The sequence below is a fragment of the Olea europaea genome, unplaced genomic scaffold (assembly GCF_002742605.1).
Source record: "Olea europaea var. sylvestris unplaced genomic scaffold, O_europaea_v1 scaffold2512, whole genome shotgun sequence".
Lineage (NCBI taxonomy): Eukaryota > Viridiplantae > Streptophyta > Magnoliopsida > Lamiales > Oleaceae > Olea > Olea europaea.
Genome location: NW_019243365.1, coordinates 270,598 through 288,157, shown reverse-complemented (window position 1 = coordinate 288,157; position 17,560 = coordinate 270,598). Strand labels below are relative to the sequence as shown.

Below are 17,560 nucleotides of genomic sequence, written 5' to 3'. Positions count from 1 at the left end.
TTCCCCTTTGAAGATATTCAAGATAGGCTCAACAGTGGAAGAGTTCCTGAGAAATTAGTTTGGGTTCAGACACGAGTTTCTAGGAGTAGTTTCTACTGTAATTCTTGGATTTGTTGCTCTTTTCACTTTCAGCTTTGCCTACTCTACCATATCATTCAACTTCCAGAGAAGATAAGATGATATTATAGTTTCTCAAGGTCAATTTTTGTATAGGAAATCTAATGCCAAATGAATTTTCGTGTAATATTACACCATCAAAATGTGCAAGTTATGCAATTTTTTATTGTAAACAAATCACATTTTTTTCATATAAATCTCTTGTTACCTCACAATATTACTAAATTAGTATTCAACCGAATTTCATCTACCAAGTTACATTTATTGATCAACTAGGTTTCCACTGCAGAATAAAATAATATCAGTAATAAAAGATAGTATTATAACCTAAGCCACAATGCCAACAAATAAAGAAAATAAAAAATATAACTTGACTGTTCCAATCCAATTTGAAATGGCTATATAAATTTATAAGCATTTTTATAATGAAAAACCTCAGGTAAATATCAATACATTCAAATACTACATGAAAGTTCCGAAGGAATCACAGCAAAGTGCCTATCATATAATCGTTATTTTTAAACGAGCAACGAGAACAGTGGCTTATCCCAACATATGAAATGTACATTGAAAAAGTAGTAATAAACTAAAGATAGGAAAAACATGGCATAGAACAAGATACCATCCAAGCAGTTCCATGGTACTGACCGAAATCTCAAAATTCGAGAAGTTGGCTTGGGATTTTACGCCTACTTTGACAAGCCATTGACTGGAATGGGCTTAGCAATGTCGCAGTGTCTTTCCACCAAGAGACTTCTCTTTCTTTCTCATGAAGCTTGTGCATTGCACATTCTAAAGCTGATTCAAGCTCTTTTATCCTTTCTTGCTGCCTTTCTTCTAGAAGTTCGTGCAATCTACATGCAAGCTCGCCAGGATGAACTCCATAGTATTCTCTAGACTCAGGCTGCTCGATAATTTCTCTAGAGCTTGTACTGAGGGTCTCTTCAGGTGCGGTGTCCTCTAGATTAATCTGCCAGAATGAAGATACAAAGATTCAGATGAGCAACATAGTCGAAAATGAATGATGTTATTAGAATCCAAAAAGGTGAATATCGGTCCTAGAAAATTAGATGCAAAACAATGAAATTATAGTCAAGAAGTAGCAGACATATGCAATATGGATGAGAATACGGAACCTTTTATGATTTGTGAGTATAAAATCAATAAAATAAATAGCCTCATTGCATATTTCATATTCTTTACCCACTAAAAATGCATAATTTTATGCAAATCAGAAAGCAGAGGAATATTATGGAAAAGACAAAATGCTGCAGTTAAAAGAAAACATCAGAAAGAAAGGAATATAATGTGACATACCTCCATAAGTTGCTGCTTTTTGTACTCCAACATGGACTCTTTATCCATGTGGAGTTGCAGACGACAAAATTCATCTTCGAGTTCTGCTTCAAGCTGATCCATTGTTAAACTTCTTTCTCGTCTGTATATCTTCTTGTATGGATACTGACTACAGCCTAGAGCAACTTCCGAGTTTTTGATGTCATTCGAAGATGAATATTGATAAGAAGCATTTTCCTTAGTGCACAAAACTTCTTGGGCACCCGTTTTGGAGAAAGAGCTAGAAATTCTGGACTCAGATGGAACTAACAATGCGCTCTCTTGATTTTTGAATTCTGTTTGCAAATTTTGAAGCAGCATTTTCATTTGTTTGTGCAACTCCACCATTTGGCTAAGTTCATTTCGGCTTGCAGCAATGAGATAAATTAGACCAAATCCAATTCCAAGGTTGAAAGAGGCCTCTTTTGCATGGACTGCTGAACAAATATAAACAAAATTTGAGTTTTAGCGTGGAACTCTGTAACGAAGAGATGAGAGCAGATTAGCAAGAAATTAAATGCCATGATCATACGGAACATCCAATAGATTCTGGCCAATACACTAATGACATGTTTGGAATAGAAGAATGATCATGGATTAGACTGGACAACCAACAAGTTGTCACATATCTATTTTCCTTAATCAGTCGACTGGCATATGTGAAACCAAAATCAGATGACTTATGACGAGTACATTTACTATCGCATCTTACAAGAACAGCATTATATGTTTTACTTCTAACCTAATAAGAACTAACAATCACGCTACATGTATATCAAATTTGACATCAATTGAGTTGGCAGATTTTTGTACATTGATTTTAACAATAGTATTTCCAATCAATGGTCAGATTTCCTACACATAGGGGGATGTCAAACTTGATGTCAACAAGGAATGTACTAAAAGCATTATCCAAGAACTAATGCTAATTTCAAATCCTGTCACTGGAAAGAGACACCCAACCAAACTCAAACGATCAAAGATAAGGAATGAAAAGTCTATTTCTTGGCATTGATTATAAATAGAAGAGTATCAAAGAACCCAAAATGAAGCATTCGCAATAGCTGTATATGTGATTAATACATAGAAATCACCAAATGCATTTTTTCCTTGGAACTTTAATTGAGAGAAGGACCGTGATAATATGAAATATAGAAACGTGAGACCTTAAAAAATATATCCTGTCCATTGTTAATTGATGGACAGACAAGAAGTTTGTTTTCTTGACATAGTATACCATGGTTTCCTAATGTCCTGAAACTGCCGTCATGTTATGTCGGAGGCAACTATTCTTGGCATATATTTACACAATTCATTCTTTACAAGCGATTCCCAAGGAATTAGATATGACAAAAACAAATAATGAGACGTTTGGCTTAGCTTAACAGCCAAAAATGCTGACAAAATAAAAAAGAAACTGTCCCTATTTTAGCATTTTTGGCTTTTAAGTAGTGATGGCAATGGGTCGAGCCGTCCCTTTAACCTACGAGCCCATGAGCTGCATGCGAGCTTGTGATTTTTTTTATTTTAATTTTTTCACATTTTTGGACCTTTTTTATTAATTTTCATATTTTTTTCCGAGTCCACGGCTCGTAGGATCGAACCCCCTGCTCGGCTGGGGCTCGGACTCGTCATTTGACGAGCCCGAGCCGCCCACGAGCCGGGATTTAACGAGCCTTTTGACCCATTTGACATTCCTACTTTTAAGCAAAGCCAAACAAGCTCGTGTATCCCAGTTTTATCTGAATACGTGTACCATTTTTCTGGTTACATTTAAAGATGAAAGAAACTGGCAACAATCTCACTTATTCGAGATGGAGACTGAAATAAAAATCAACCAAACTAAAAATCAAAAAATAGGAGGGAAAAAAAACTGACTCCAAATTTGAAAAATAATCAATCCAGTTTTGATTTAATGAAACTTACCTGGCTCTTCTGGGGAAGAAGAAGCAGATGAGTGGCATTTCATTGAACACTTGACAGCCTTATTTTTGCTCTTCACGTCAAATCTTGCACACCCCTTCTCATTTTTCTCTCCTCTGTTCCCCGTCTTCTCTGAACTCCTCAAGTTCTCCCCACTGAACCACCGCGAAAGAATCAACCGCGGCGATATACACGAAAAATTTGTCAAATTTTCTCTCTCTTTCCTCCGCCGCTCTATAATGGTATCGGTACAATAACCTTCACTGTCCATCTCTGATTTGAGCAACCAATTTTGGGCAAGTACCCAAAAAAGATAACTACATTATATAGAGAAAATTATGACCCAATAGGCCAATATTCGGTACTGTTATAAATGCACGTATGCAAATTTCCATTAGTGTAGAGAGAGAACTGGAAGGTCATTTGGTATTGATCAAGGGTCGAAGATGACGGTTGAAATACTATGAAAGATTGGATTTTTATTATTTATTGTGATATCTAACACCAATCCCTACACTGAATGGATCGAAGATGACTGTTGAAATACTATGCAAGATTGGATTATTATTATTTATTGTGATATCTAACAGCAGTCCCTACACTGAATGGCATTTAAGTGGCATAGATCAATAAAAAGAAGAATAGTTAATGCAATTGCAGGAGTGAATATATACTTACTATACTGTGCAAGTTTGGTAGCAAAATAATTATAAGATCCAGAAATTATTTTGTTAATTATTATGTTTTAACGTACGAATGTGTACACTAGTTGGACTGGGTCAGTTTTGAGCCAAACCCAGACAACAAAACGTGCAACTCAATTCAGGACCAATACGTCATATTTCACAATTAACATTCTAACAGAAGTGTTATTCTCGGTATACATAGATAGGTACATAAAGGGTGTTCATAATGACAATTAACATTCTAACAAAAGTGTTATTCTCGGTATACATAGACAGGTACATAAAGGATGTTCATAACGAGCACTCGATGCCTTAGTATACATAGAGGGGTACATAAAGGGTGTTCATAATGGACACTTGGCGCCTGCGGCCCATTATGAACACTCTTATGTATTTGGCAGTGTACAACAAGAATAATTCCTAACAAAATACTTTCATAAATGAGGTGATAATTCAAAATAATAAATATATAATTATGAGATCATAGACACTAAATCTATAATATATTAAAATATCACATTAAAGGAGAATCATTTTGTAGACGATTTTAACTCTCCTACAATTCAATTATTTCAATAATATCTTACTCTTCATATTTCGATATGTAAGAAATACTATAAAATTATTGTCATTTATGAAATTTGTGTTATTGATTCTCAATTAATTAACATTCACATTAATTTAGATTCAATGAATTTTCTCTTGATGAATCTTGAATTACATGATTTAGAATTATTATTGATGAATTTATTAATATTCATGTATCTAAAAATTTTAATGAGTGTTTAAATTTATGTATTAACAATTAATTTTTATGTATCAAATATAATATAAGAAAATTACTCATTTATAGTATTTCAACATTACAAAAAATTGGAATCATAGAAATTGAGTTTTGAGAGTACAATTTAAGTACAATTTTCTTATCTTAAGTTTTTATGTTAAATTATATTTTCTTAATTCGTTTGAGACTTCTCAAATCCTCCAATAAATTGGTACCAAATATTATTTTTACATTACTTATAAAATATTTTAAAATAATGTGCAAATTGCACGTTCAACTTTGAATAGTTAGGACTAAAATATACCATGTGAAATCAGATCCTACAAATGAGATATTAACCATATTTAAAATATATTTCTCACTTTTCCAATCACAATCAAACACTATTTCTCCCTCTACGCATCGGGCTCCAAAAACTCTTTCTTGTTTGAGTTCCATTCTTTTGAAAAAATACATTTTTCAACAGTATTTTGACATTATTTCAATCACACTTTCTTCAATAAAATAATATTACACCCAAATTTAAAACTTTTCCTTATTTTTTAACAACACATTTCCTATCAATACACTGATCAAAAATTCATTCTTTCTTCCATAATGGGGCTCAAACAAGGGATAAAATCACTACAATTTCTCCATTAATTCTCGATTTCAAGCTACAATCAACAAATAAAGTCACAAAAGCTTCCCCAATGGAAGCCTAATCGGAGCCTTAGACGAAGAATCCGAACTTTTGATCAGTAAATCTCTATTGAAAATGGGGAAGACAGGTCGGATCTGCAATTGAAGAAATGGGTGCAACATTGCACAAATGATGATTTTGTGGCCATGGCCTCACATGATATAATGGTGATTTTAAGACCTTGTGAGAATGTGAGTTAATTCTTCATTTTCCCCCTCTTGTGTAGGGGCAGACCCACATGGCGTCATGTGGGGTCAAATGACCCCACAGTTTTTTTTCCCCATTTTTTCCATTTTTTTTTTAACTTTTTGCTGCTGAAACGGTTATTTGGGTTTGGGGTTTCAAATTCCAATTAATTATCCACTTCAATCCATTAATCTTATGAATTTATTTTCGTTAATGATACGTTGTTCCAAAAAAATTTCATTTTTGACCCCATAGTCCGAAGTCTCTGGTTCCACCCCTGCTCTTGTGCTTCTTTTGGCATTCTATACATTAAGGTCTAGTCACTAATCACTGGAGTTTATACCTATTCTCCAATTGAAATTTCACAACTTGGTTGTCAGTTGATTTCATCTTAGTATTGTGTGGATATAACTTTCTATGTTATTTAATGGAGAGTATGTTTCGGGAAATTTGATGAACTCTAACTATAGAACTCCCAAATCTTATTCCATTTTACTATTTATGTTTTATTTTTCTTAGAGTAGAGCACCTGGAAAGAATGCGAGAGGTTTTATTGCCATGAGATTGGGACAAAGGGATAAACGGCAAGCATGGACAAAATTCCGGCATCATTCGGAAAAGAATTGGGGAAAGTTTCTGGAACTCATCAGACGGAGTAATTTCTCAATCGTTAGGATGGAATATTATGTTGGCAGTAGAAGACCATTGTATTGGTTTGACAACAATGGTTTGACATAACCATGATTTTTCTCTTTAAAGTTTAGTCAATCTTCCATTGATCTCAATTCTGGACACTTATTTAAATTGTTGCTACTCATGAGTGGTCTAGTGTATGAATAATGGAGTGTGCATGCATCTGTAGCAGTGTTCAAAATATTGTAGAACTCAATGTAGATGATTTATATTGTTGGAGAAAATTCACCGGATTGGAGTAGAGAACACAAAATATGAACTGAAAACGTAAAAAACAAGATAATCTCGAACTTATATAAATGAATGACTTGAACACGATATCGTTGTCCTCAAACGATATTTCCCCTTCTCCTATGAATTTGAGATGCTTCGAAGGTTGTTGGCAAATGGTTTGCAGAATTATAACAAGTCTTACAAGGATTTAAACACCAAAGTACAAGTGCAAATCCTAGAAAACTTGAAGAACACAAAAAATAAATATGAATATGGTTTTTAAAGACTTTGATCTTTAATTTTAGAAGTAATATGGAACCTTGATATTTTGTAATGTGTTTGCCTTCAACATGGATCCAATATATATAGGCATATACCACATTCACGAAATGGTACCAAACTTTAAGTCAAAAAGCACCAATTTTGAATTTACAACAGGAGAAAACGGCTTCCAACGGCCAAATAAATGCACCATGCGACGCATGGTTTGCCCATGCCGAGACCATTTGGTCTCCGCATTAGCCATGCGGTCGCATGGACCAATTTTATTTATTTATTATTTTTTTTATTGTTGTTGTTGATTTTGAACAACATTATTACATCAATTCCTCACTTGTTCAAAATTAACACGTCTCATATTCATAATATACGATACTCATGCATAAGGATTATATATCTTTCGATTTGAATCTTACTATAGTGTAATTCAAACAAAGTATAGTCGGAATCAAAGGTAGCGTGTAGCTTTGAACCAGTTATTTCATATGACAATCCTTGTAAGAACACACACACGAGTACCACGTGTTCTCAAGTTCCTCATAATTCGTTTAGTGCTTTTATGACCTTGCGTTTATCTTTTTCAACAATCTTTTAAGAGAGAAACTCTAACTCCCTATTAAGGCGGCACCGCCTTGAAGATTGTTTAGGTGAAGTTCTTCCAGTACCTTTGTTACCTTTAGAGGTACTTGTGTTTTAGCACTGAATTTCATTAAGAACTTAAAACTCATCCCTCATTTCAGTAAGAATCAGCATTAATTTAATTAGGATGGGATTATTGCAGATTTTTTAATAATGCTGCAACTATTCACATATCAAATGACTTATTGTTACCCTTTGAACCCGTAAATTACCTTTTGAGTAATGACAGGTAGGGTTGTTGTTATTGGTGAACCTTTTTAGTTAAGGAGTTTCAACCCCATCCTACTTGAAGTAGATTCTACTAAATCTCTGTTTAGAGGTTTAGTCAAAAGATTCGCCAAATTCTCAATTGACCTTACATAATTTAGAGAAATTATTCCATCCTTGATTAACTTACTTATATAGTTATGTTTAAGACTCATGTGTCTAGACTTTCCGTTGTATGCTTTTGTTAATGTGGCTTGACTATCACACATGATAGGTATTGAAGAAATATTCTTCGATCCCAAACGTATCTCATAAAAAAAATCCTTAAGTCACTCAGCCTCTTTCCTAGTATTCGATAGGGCTACAAATTTAGATTCCATGGTCGAGTGTGTTATGCATGTTTGTTTATTTGATTTTCAAGAAACAGTACCTCCTCCTAGAGTGAACACCCAACCTGAGGTGGATTTACTTTTACCCGTGCTAGATATCCAACTAGCATCGATAAATCCTTCCAATATTGCCGATAATTTAGTATATTGCAGGCCTAAGTTCTTGATTTTCATTAAGATCCAAGAACTCTCACAATAGTCTTCCAATGATTATTACTCGGATTGCTAGTAAATCTGCTAAGTTTACTTATGGCATAGACTATGTCTGGTCCTGTGCATTGAACTACATACATAAGACTTCCTATAACACTAGCATCTTCCAATTGAGCAATCGCCCTTCTATCATTCTTTACAAGTTTTGAACTTGGATCAACCGGGGTACTATATTCTTTTATGTTCAAGTGTTTGAACTTGTTTATCACATTCTCAATATAATGTGATTGACTTAGATGATAACTCCCACTAGTCTTTGTGACTTTGATACCTAAAATGGTATCCACTTGACCAAGATCCTTTATCTTGAATGTGGAAGATAGAAACCTCTTTGTTTCTTCTATATCGTCCATGTGATTACTCATAATTAACATGACGTCAACATATAAACATATATATGTCACATAATCATAATACACTTTAGAATATAAACATCTATCTACACTATTATATTTAAATCCGAGTGATGTTATAGCTAAGTCAAACTTCTCATGCCATTTCTTAGGTGCCCACTTCAAACTATATAAGGATTTTACTAACTTGTATATCTTATGTTCATTTTCAGGTAGAACAAACCCTTCGGGTTGCTCCATATAGACCTCCTCATCGAGATTTTCATTTAAGAATACCATCTTGACTTCCATTTGATGAACTTGTAAGTCATATATTGAGGCCAATGCGAATAATATTATAATCGATGTTATTCTAGCTATCGGTGCATAAGTGTCAAAATAGTTGATTCCTTCCTTTTGTCGATAGCCTTTAGCTACTAATCTAGCTTTGAAAGTATTTAAAGAGTCATCAACATTATATTTCCTCCTAAATACTCATTTACATCCAATAGGTTTGAATCCCGTTGGTAGATTGACAAGCTCCCAAGTTTTATTAGACATTATCGAATCCATTTCATATTTAATTGCATCTTTCCAAAAAATGCTATCACGAGAAGCCATAGCTTCTTTATAGGTTTTAGGGTCGGTTTTCACTTGTAGACCAAACTGAATTATTTTTACAACATTCAACTCATTTCCTTCAACTAAGTCAAAGGAGATAAGTTGAGAATCAATTTCATCCGGTCCTAAAAACTTCCCAACTCGAGTTCTCTTGCTTCTTCGTGGTTCACTAAACTCATCAACATCTTTATAAGACATTTTATCACGTGTTCCACTTGAGCTAGGGATGTTTTCAATATTTTCCTTTAATACATTATCCGATGATAACAAATCTTCAAAGAACTCTATATCACTTGATTCGATAATCACATTGGTCTCCGAGTTTAGCAATCTATAAGATTTGCTATTATTAGCATATCCAACAAAAGCACATTTAATGTCTCTCAGACCTAATTTGGTTCTATAAGGATTTGTGTTCTTGCAATAAGTAAGACACCCCCACACTTTGAAGTATCTAATGTTCGATTTTCTTCCTTTCCATAATTCATAAGGAGAAACCTTTGTATGTTTACAAGGAATCCTATTAAGCATCCTACATGCACTTAATAAAATTTCATCCCATAAATTAAACGACAACTTAGCATATATAAGCATGACATTAATCATTTCTACTAAAGTTCTATTCTTTCTTTCAGCCAAACCGTTTGGTCGGGTGTCTTAGGTGTAGAACATTGGTGAATTATGCTATGTTGTTCACAATATAAATTAAATTCACTAGAAAAGTATTAACCACCTATATCACTTCTAAAGGTCTTTATTTTCTTATTTAAGTGTTTTTCAACTTCATTCTTATAAGTCTTAAACAAATCAAAAGCCTCATATTTGTGTTTCATCAAATAAACATAGGTATATCTTGAGCAATCATCAATAAATGTTATGAAATATATATTTTCACCTCTTGTTAGCATGCCATTCAATTCATATATAACGGAATGAATTAATTCTAATATACTAGATGTCCTCTTAATGTTTTGATAAGGCTTTTTAACCATTTTTGTTTCTACACATGTTTTGTATTTAATGGCATCATTTTTATCATATGAAATTAAGTCACAATTTCTCATGCGTTTCATGGTACTTTTACCTATGTGACCTAATCTAGCATGCCATAAAGAAAATAAATCAATCATGTAAACAAAATCAACTTTATTTATTTCATTGTCAATAGTATAAAGTTTGACCATTCATTCACATGAATAGTCCTTTCCAACAAATTTCCTGTTAAGTGACAATACAAGTTTGCTGGACTCAAAGACACTTTTAATGCCCGATTTTTCCAAAAGATTTTCACTCACTAAGTTCCTATTCATGTCCGAAACATGTAGTACATTTGTGAGAGTAACATTTTTCCCAGATGTGAAGATAATTTCTACACTTCCTTTTCCAATTACTTTGGACTTCACATCGTTATCCATTTGGATCTCTTGGTCTCCATCCACTTCATTGTATGTTTTAAACAAAGATTTGTCATATGTTACATGCACCGTAGCACAAGTATCATACTACCAGTGGAGAACCTTTTCCTTAATTGCATTTATTTCGCTCACGATGACCACAATCTTGTCTTGTTGGATGAAATTCGATTTATCTTCGGAGTTGTTATGTTTTCGATGTCTACAATATTTCGCGTAGTGTCTAGATTTCCCGCAAACAAAGCATCCTCATTTGGTCTTCTTCTTGAACTTATTAAGGTTCTTGGAGGCTTTCTTTTGTTAGATTTTGTTGGCGGTTCAAAATTTTCTATAGCATTTACTTTGGAAGTGCCTTCTCGACTCTTCCTCAATCCGAAGATGTTTTTGCAGTTGTTTCAAAGAATAATTTTCGAAACTATGCATTATCTTCTTCCGGTATCATTTCCAAGTTTTGGGAAGTTTGGCAATTATAGCCCCCACTTGAAAGGTCTCCGGTATTTCAATTTTCACCGCCTTCAACTTATTGACAATTACTTGCATTTCATGTATTTGGGGAAGAAGGGGAATATTCTCTAAAAATTTAAAATCGAAGTACTTAGAAATTAAAAATTTCTTTGTACCTTTTTCTTTTGTTTTGTACTTATTTTCGAGCACATCCCAAATTTCCTTTGTTAAAGTTGTGTTTGTATACAAGTCATACAAAAGATCCGATAAGGCGTTGAGAATGTGACCGCGGCATATTAACTCATCTTCTTGGCGCTTTTGTCTTTCATTCCTCACCACTTCGATTTTTCCATTTGTTGGTTCCAGTAGTGGCGCCAATTTCGGATCTAGGATGTAGAAGATCTTTAGTGCAGTGAAAAGAAACTTCAATTTGTCTTTCCATCGAGTGTAGTTCGTTCCATCGAACCGATCTAACTGTACCAAGTCTTGATTCATGAGTTTGATTGTCGCCAACGTTGTCTCACTTTCCATTGCAGAAATATCGTTTGAGATTGTTGGAGAAAATTCACCGAATTGGAGTAGAGATCACAAAATATGAACCAAAAAGGCCAAAAACAAGATAATCTCGAACTTGCATCAATGAATGGCTTGAACACGATATCGTTGTCTTCAAACGATATTTGCCCCTTCTTCTATGAATTTGAGATGCTTCGAAAGTTGTTGACAAATGGTTTGCACGATTATAACAAGCTTTGCAAGGATTTAAACACCAAAGCACAAGTGCAAATCCTAGAAAACTTGAAGAACACAAAGAATGAATATGAATATGGCTTTTAAAGACTTTGATCTTTGATTTTGGAAGTAATATGGAACCTTGATATTTTGTAATGTGTTTGCCTTCAATATGGATTCAATAGATATAGACATACACCACATTCACGAAATGGTACCAAACTTTAAGCCAAAAGTCACCAATTTTGAATTTACAACGGGAGAAAATGGCCTCCAACGATCAAATAAATACACAATGCGACCGCATGGTACAAACCCATGCGGTCGCATAGTTTGCCCATGCCGAGACCATTTGGTCTCGACATTAGGCCATGCGACCACATGGGTTGGATTGAATTTTATATTTTATTTTTTATTGTTGTTTTTTATTTTGAAAAACGAAAATGTTTTTACTTTTTTTTGTTTGAATTCCCCCAAAGGAGTAATACCTCGAGAGATTTTGTAATAAATAGGCTTGACGGAACAACATTATCACATCATATACTTTTGACTTTTTTTTTTTTATGACCATGCTACTCATCTGCTTTAAAGCTGTAGTTTCCATATGAAGAATGCCCTGTAGATGTATTCATAGTTAGAGGTGATACATGCTAATATTTTCACCAATCATGCTACATGTACATTAAGTTTGACATCATATGAGTTGGTAGATTTTTATATATTGATTTTAACAATACTTTTTCAATCAATGGCAAGATTTCCTACATTTTTCAATCATTCTATTTTCATATGAAATTGCTAATCTAAAATTCCTGTTATGAACATAGTTGTCTTGCCAAAACAGTATGTGACCATTTGTTGCGTCAAATGTGACTCTCTATGACTGTTTGAAACTGGTATGTCTTCTATGTGATTATCTGTGACTAAATTTATCTTAACTTTGATTGTATGTTACCATATATTCTTAAATGTGACTGTCTATGATCAGGTCCTTCTTAAATGTGACCTGACCTGACTTAACTTTGATTATATGTGATCAGTGTTGTCATAATTGTGACTGTATGTGACTATGTCTATGTTAATAGTGTTTTTGTAACCTAGTATGTGAACAATGACTTTTTTGTAGCCACTTTCCTATTAATTGTAACTATTTGTAACCTTTTATGTTTTAATTGTAACTGTCTGTGACCAAATCTGTATCATTTGTGACTTTCAGTGACAATGTCTGTTTTCACTGTGAATGTTTGTATAGTGTAATGCATTCATTGTGATCCGTTGTTACTTGACTGTGACCTATTGTTGCTTGACTGCAACTTATATTATTCAAAGACCTATATTATAGGTTACAATCCACTTCTTGCTCACAAATTTTATAACTTATTTCATCATCATAAATTATCAAACTAATTGATCACAAGTTATTTCTCGATCGTAAGTTAATTGATTACAACTTATTTCTTGGTCACATACTACAATTTTTATAGTTCACAACTTATTTATCAGTCACAAATTATCAAATTAATTTGTCACAACTTCACAAAAAATCGAGATTATAAATTTAGTTGCAACTCCATATTTTTTAGGTCATATATTATTTATTGGTCATATTTTATCATTATATATTATTTATTGGTTACAAATAATCAATTTATTTGTTATAATAACTCAATAATTGGTTACTGGTTACCCTTCATCCCATCTCACAACACTACCATCTGCATCACAACAACCGCCGACAGTACCACCACCACTCCTCCCTACCCCCACCACCACCAGTACCACCATTATCGTCAGCACCTCACTACCACAACAAGCACCTCTTCCAATTTGATTTTTAACTCTTTTGAGAAGTGCCTAATAGTAACAAGGAAAAGCCTCCCTGCATAGGCCCTTTTGCACAGGGCCTGTACAGGGGCTGTCATATGGGGTGGACCCCGCACGTGGACCCCATGTGTGGGGTCCACCCCCATGTGTGTGCACCTGTACAGGCCCTATGCAAAGGCACCTTTATAGTGTTAAAATTTTCTTTGGTCACATTAATTTTAGATGAGTAGTAAGTTCAAACTAGTCTCTTCTTAATATATGGAATTTTTAAAGTCATTGTGACTTACAAATAGAAGTGTCAATTTTTTTATTAGCACTACCCACTATGTGAATTAAAAGACATGTGACTTGATGTTTCTAAGTCTCGAGGACATGCTTGTGTAGCAATGTTCTATCTTGCATAAGACTTTGAATCTTAAACATTGAATGAGCTAGAACAAATGCGGGATGGATGTGGGAGACTGGTAAAGGGACCAAGAAGAACTTCAGATAGTAAGTGAATGCAAGTGGTTTTGGTAGATGATCAATCTTATAAAGATTCAAGTGCTTCAACTATATGGTTTGAATCTCTTAGCTCGAAAGTGGTTAAGTTAAAGAATATTGCACTTGAATATATTCCTCTTAGTGTTGTTTACGTATCAACACTATACAAATTAGATCTTATCTTGTGTAGATAATGGATTCATGGGTTAGAAACCCACTTCATATGAGATCAAGAAGTATATTAGTCTATTGTTGAGTATTTGACTTGATACGAAATAGATATATACAAATAGTGAAGATGGAGTGGAGGTTTATATGACTGGTACTGCAACTTAGTGTTGTAAAGTGGATAAACTGACTTCCTACTTGATATTGAGATTGTATCAAAGACTCCACTAAATTTGATCTCAATTATTTTTCTTCTAAGAGCGATCTCTTACTTGAACTTGTACATGATATTTCTGTTCGTACTCACAGTGGTGATGTTTATTATGGTTCTGGATATTTGTGCAATAGTTTGAGGTTTTGAGTTGAGAAAACCATTTAAAGCTGTACGAGCTAAACTTTCATAGAATAAATCCATCTAAATTTCTTTGTGGGCCGTGATCAAGAAAGATAGAGATGAAACTTTACTTTTCATTACATTTATAGATGGATTCATGCACTTCAGTTATGAGATCAATTTTCTTAAGTTGAAGATATTGTATTGATTTAGATTTTTATGAAGTCCAGGAGAAAATCAGATTATGGAAGTGAAGATTTTAAGAACTGTTTAACAGCATGAATCTCTATCACAAGATATCAATGATCTATGTAATGAGAGGAACTTTTATTGGATTAACTATTCTTTAATATCTAATAATTATATGACGTATTGGATTGAAAGAATGAAATATTGCTGAATATGATGACTAATGAGGTTCAAGATATGCAGTTCAAGATATGTAGTAAAACTTACGTATTTGCTTTTGGAAAGAGCGTTGGCTAACTACAACATATCAATTAATGGAGTTCTCTCAATGTTAGTACCTTCAAAATATATAAGTTTTGGACACGTAAATAACCGAATATGGGTTATCATAGACTCTTAATGGACTATATGTATTTTCTCAATAACGAGTGTGGGAACATGAGTCTATTGAGAACTAGATGTGTCTCGATGACATATACGTAATCCAAAAATGTACTTAAGTAACATTTTGGATGGATATCGAGTCAAAAGAAGTGACTTTTGACATATTTTTCAGTAAGAGAAAAGATTGGAGAACATCATTGAAATTGATATTATATGTACTAATGAATTAATTTTGAATATATAAGTGAATATTCGAACTTCTTATTCAAGTGGGAGTAATTTGTTTTAGAGTTGGACCTATCTATTCGAGTGGGAGCTATCTAAGAACTATCTAATTTCAATGATACTAGATTTCGAGTGGGAGCTATCTATTCAAGTGGGAGTCATCCAAGAACTATCTAATTTAATGATTCTTAGTTTCGAGTTGGATCTAAGAGCTATTTAATGCCAATGATTCTTGGTTCAAAAAATCAGAAGATGAATTTTGAGAAAAACGATGGAAGTATATATATGGAGTATAGAATTTCGACCTAATTTGAGATATGGTGAAAGTTCTATTTAGACATTATGTTTACCAAGAACATTCAGGCTCTTGAAAGTTAAGTAGAAGACTAATGAGTTTTTGATAGATAAAGCTCATTTTTGAAAAAGGTTAACTCAATGTGAGTATATTGAGTTGGATAAAATTTTTCATAAAGATGGGATTCGCTTCGGTACATCAATGCTAGCCGTGATGGTACGTTTAAATTTTGAGTTACACCAAATTGACCTAGAGACTGTATTTTTATTCTCTGAGAAATGATTAAAGATATCAACATGAATCGACTTTTAGATTTCATGTTAAAGGCTTTTTTTATCGTGGTAACTTTATAGTTACATGTATTGTCTAATACAGTCACATTGACAGTCGTACTTAAGTTTTTAACAGGGTTAAATTTCGTATAAGAATTTTGTCATATGGGCGAAAATTACTGTATTTGTGAAAAGGTCTGATGATAGGTTGTAATTCTAACTTTGATATTGATGACATTGGATTGACTACAATTTTTTAGAGAAAAGACATGGGTTTAGCAAATTGTATGATTTGTGATAAGAATACTTTTCATATGTTCTTGTTCTATCATAAGAGTTTTATACTATAAATGCTCATGTGGAATTGTAACTGTGACCATATAAGTCTTCATAAATATTCAAAGATTTCATAAAGAACTATATCTAGTACGATTGATAGTTAGGAGATAAAAATATACTATGATGTACTTGCCCTAACATTGGTCATGCCATGGATCTAATCTGTAGGTATCAATATTATCTTAGAAAATATATTGTGATACCTGAAGAGTGCTGCTGTCAGTTATTCTATTTCGTTGTCAAACGAATAACTTGTGATTGGAATAGATATACAATTGTTGACTAAGAATGAGAGTTAGTCGAGCATAATTAGTTTTTTGACTTGTGCGCTTTTGCTATATAGACTAACAAGAAGCATATGCTGTAATGTATATTTTGGTAGCTAAAGAAATTGTTTGGCATGGATGTATTGAGCATCTAATTATACTGGTAGAGAATATGAGATTCATGATAGTTACGCAACTATCTTATATGTTAAGATCTCAAGTATCAAGATGGAACCAAACAACTAATGGTAATTCTGTGAGAGACATTAGCAAAGAAAGTGTCTTTTGTGATATATCTACGTAAATGATGATATGTAATCATTATACTCTGAAGATGTCTAGAGATATATTTGTTGATGATATGGAATATCTAAAATTTCGTAAAATATGATACTTGGTATATTAGACAAACTCTTGATTGAATTTTATGTGCTCATAGATGAACAATTTTGAGTTCATGTGATCTAATGTTGGGATTATCAGATAAATGATTTGTATGCACATAAAAAGTATGTCGAATGAGTTGAGATTGGCTCACTCACACGAGCAATCGCCTCAGACGTTTTGAAATGTGCTGAGATGAGACAAAATGATCATGTTGTGTACATGATCTTGTGGCCTTGATAGTGATCATGTTGTGTACATATCCAGTCGCCTTGTTAAGGTATCAAGATGAGATTACAATAAGTAATCGAAATGGATTTTTCTATCCATTAAACCTATTTAGTAGCCAGATCGAATTCTCGATTTGAGAATGCCTAGAGGAATGAATATAAGGAGAACTCAAGTTAGATATCGAGGAATATCTGAACTATGATTTGTACGATATATTTAAATTACAAGATTAGACATACGCCTTAAGAAAGGGAGAAAACATCGTAACACGTGTTTTAT

General features: G+C 33.3%; 1 protein-coding gene across 2 annotated transcripts; it reads right to left on the bottom strand.

Annotated features, from left to right (window-relative positions):
• Window positions 1–518: 518 nt before the first annotated feature.
• On the bottom strand, window positions 519–3,968 carry LOC111382505 (protein POLAR LOCALIZATION DURING ASYMMETRIC DIVISION AND REDISTRIBUTION-like). Of its 2 annotated transcripts, none has more exons than XM_023006507.1 (3): window positions 3,379–3,968; window positions 1,435–1,886; window positions 519–1,087 (listed from the first exon to the last, which is right to left on the bottom strand). In XM_023006507.1, exons 1-3 carry the CDS (start codon window positions 3,644–3,646, stop codon window positions 773–775), a joined length of 1,035 nt encoding a protein of 344 aa, XP_022862275.1. In that variant the 5' UTR covers window positions 3,647–3,968; the 3' UTR covers window positions 519–772. The 2 variants fall into 2 exon arrangements, with proteins under 2 accessions (XP_022862275.1, XP_022862274.1); XM_023006506.1 differs by having other exon boundaries at window positions 1,435–1,889; window positions 3,379–3,967.
• Window positions 3,969–17,560: the final 13,592 nt, after the last annotated feature.

Bases quoted from the DNA above. Each gene is read 5' to 3' on its own strand.
- LOC111382505 (XM_023006506.1), bottom strand. From the start codon at position 3,646: ATGGACAGTGAAGGTTATTGTACCGATACCATTATAGAGCGGCGGAGG. The intron at 1,890-3,378 runs GTAAGTTTCATT...ATATTTGTTCAG, and splicing joins TTCTTCCCCAGAAGAGCCAG to CAGTCCATGCAAAAGAGGCC. The intron at 1,088-1,434 runs GTATGTCACATT...TCATTCTGGCAG, and splicing joins AAAAGCAGCAACTTATGGAG to ATTAATCTAGAGGACACCGC.